The sequence below is a fragment of the Pteropus medius genome, unplaced genomic scaffold (genome assembly GCF_902729225.1).
Source record: "Pteropus medius unplaced genomic scaffold, Ma_sr-lr_union100, whole genome shotgun sequence".
In the NCBI taxonomy this organism is placed as follows: Eukaryota; Metazoa; Chordata; class Mammalia; order Chiroptera; family Pteropodidae; genus Pteropus; species Pteropus medius.
This window is the reverse complement of record NW_024352787.1, coordinates 30,128,365-30,130,579: the sequence shown is the minus strand read 5'-3', so window position 1 is coordinate 30,130,579 and position 2,215 is coordinate 30,128,365. Positions and strand designations below refer to the sequence as shown.

General features: G+C 48.5%; 1 protein-coding gene across 2 annotated transcripts in view; it reads left to right on the top strand.

Annotated features, from left to right (window-relative positions):
* The window catches only part of CMPK2 (cytidine/uridine monophosphate kinase 2), an 11,365-nt gene extending 9,392 nt beyond the window's left edge, over positions 1–1,973 (top strand). For both annotated transcript variants that reach the window (XM_039849020.1, XM_039849019.1), the window contains one exon: positions 344–1,973. In XM_039849020.1, the coding sequence (XP_039704954.1) occupies positions 344–461 (118 nt within the window). In that variant the 3' untranslated portion in view covers positions 462–1,973. The remainder of the gene's footprint in view (positions 1–343) is intronic.
* The last annotated feature ends 242 nt before the right edge of the window (positions 1,974–2,215 follow it).

Here is a 2,215-nt window from a genome sequence, read left to right as displayed (position 1 = left end):
GCGCGTTACTCAAACGAGCCTCTGCTGCCTCGTCTGCAAAATGGGGGCGTCGACGGTCCCTTCCTGAGGTCACTCTGTGACCTCACAGCGTGCGAAATGGGCAGATCGTGCAGAATGCTAACGCTGGGCAGATAATGGGTACTCAGCAAATGCTCGCGGTTAAACGCTAGTGTTACCTTACTGTCGATTAGACACGGTGTCTCAAATGTGTTCTGTGGGCAAAGCTCGTAGCCAGGGGAGCGGGGCGATAAACCAGACGGGGACCTCGCTTCAGGACGCTCATCCTTCAGTGCATGGAGCTGTGTTAAAGTGTGTCACCTCCTCTCGTTCTGCCTGTCCCCAGGGTGGAAGTGTCCTACCAGCGGATGGAGAACCCCGGCTGCCACGTGGTCGATGCCAGCCCCTCCAGAGAAAAGGTCCTCCAGGGAGTCTTAAGCCTGATCCAAAATGAGTGTAATTAGTTGTCATCACACATTTATTAGATTTGATGTTGTTTGATACACCTCGGCCACCAGCGATTGTCCAGTTTCGTAAATTTCTGTTACGTAAGCATGTCGGGCAGCAGAGAATTAAAAACCAGAGATCACACTTGCTTCTGACCGATGGACCCATTTAGGTCGAGTCCGGTCACACTCCAGTGAGAGGCCGGTGGTCGCTTTCAGCCTCGTGTAATGCACGCTTCCTTGGAACGTGTTTTTAACTACATCCCTGCCAAGGTTTGTCGCCTCCAGAAAACGTGAGGTGTACAGAAGCAAGCAGAAAGATCTTCCAAATCAACGGAAACCCCTCCCCGCCTGCCGCCCCCAGCCTCTCCCGAGCCTGGACCTGGCTCACTAAGACCTTGACATCAGTGCTGACTTCTTCCCAGTCATCATGACTTGGCCCCAAATCCTAGAGCCAAGTGCCTCTGAAGCACGTATCTGTGTGTCCTGGCTGTTTGAACACTCCCTCGGGGCGTGTTGTGGGCAGGACACACTTCCACAGAAGGCGTCTGACTTGCGTCTGTGACTCACAGCCCTGGGCTGGTCCTCTTGATAACACTTCATGGTCAAGTATACAGACAGCCAACCCCAAAACCTGGAAGTTCAGTTACACCCACCTTCTCTGAATTACATGCTGCTTATTTATATCCCTGCCCTTCCCCTGAAAACGGCTTCGGACATGAAGATTGATTTGCGCTGAACCAGACGCACGACACTTGGGCGGTCCAGCAACGTGTTCATCTTGCTGTTTTCCATCACGTGTTCCCGCTGTAGGGACGATGCTTCCCCAGTCCGAACGGAAGCCAGGAAGGTGTCGCGATGCTTGTTGTGTATTTTCATTACAGAGATTTAATTTATCTTACTATATAAGTACAGTGGATCCTAGAACAGGACCTCGTAGTAAATTATCTTGCCCTTGAATGTCTTGTGATTGCACATGAAGCCGGCTTTGGGATCTGGCTGGGAAAGGCTTGGGGAGGAAGGAGAAACAGTGACGAGCTTCGTGGCCTAGGGTGAGTCATGAAACATCAATAGTCTGATCTAAACTGTGACGATCATTCTTTGTCTTAGGGAGTTGGCTGAACCTGGTGCCTACCTATAATTCCTTCCGGTTCTAAGATAAATGAATCTGCATATTATTCGAGGGAAATGTCTTTTTGAGACCTTCATGCCTTATTAGGTTTATCATATGGAAAATTAAATTTCAATAAAGTTTAGTTTTAATCGTCTCATTATTTTTCAAAAGAACTATAGGTAATTGATACACAATGAATCTATGTATATAAATATGTGATTGGTTTGAGTTGAAAATATTTTTAAAGCTGATAAATAGTGTTAGGGTTCTTTAAGAGGTGATATCTCATTACATTATCGATATTAATTACTTTAAACATTCTGAGAAGCTAATGCTGGCAGCCTGGACAAACAAGCATTTAATGCCTTCTTTACGTACCTTGCAAACGAATAAACTCGCTGTGGTTTACTAGCTTACTCTGCTGTCGCGGGTGCGCGCTGGTTTTCTGACGACGCGCCCCCAGCCCGCTCCTGTCGAGAGGGCCATGTGGGCAGGAGGCGGAGAGGTGTGGGCGCCCGCGCCAAGGGCATTTGCATCGGGGTGCTCTCGGAGAGGAGGGCTTTTTGTTTTGTCTTAAACATCATTTCAAGAAACTGCCATCGTTCTTCATTGCGAATGCCAGTGGGATGTTCTTCTAGTCCAGGAAGCACCGCTCTTG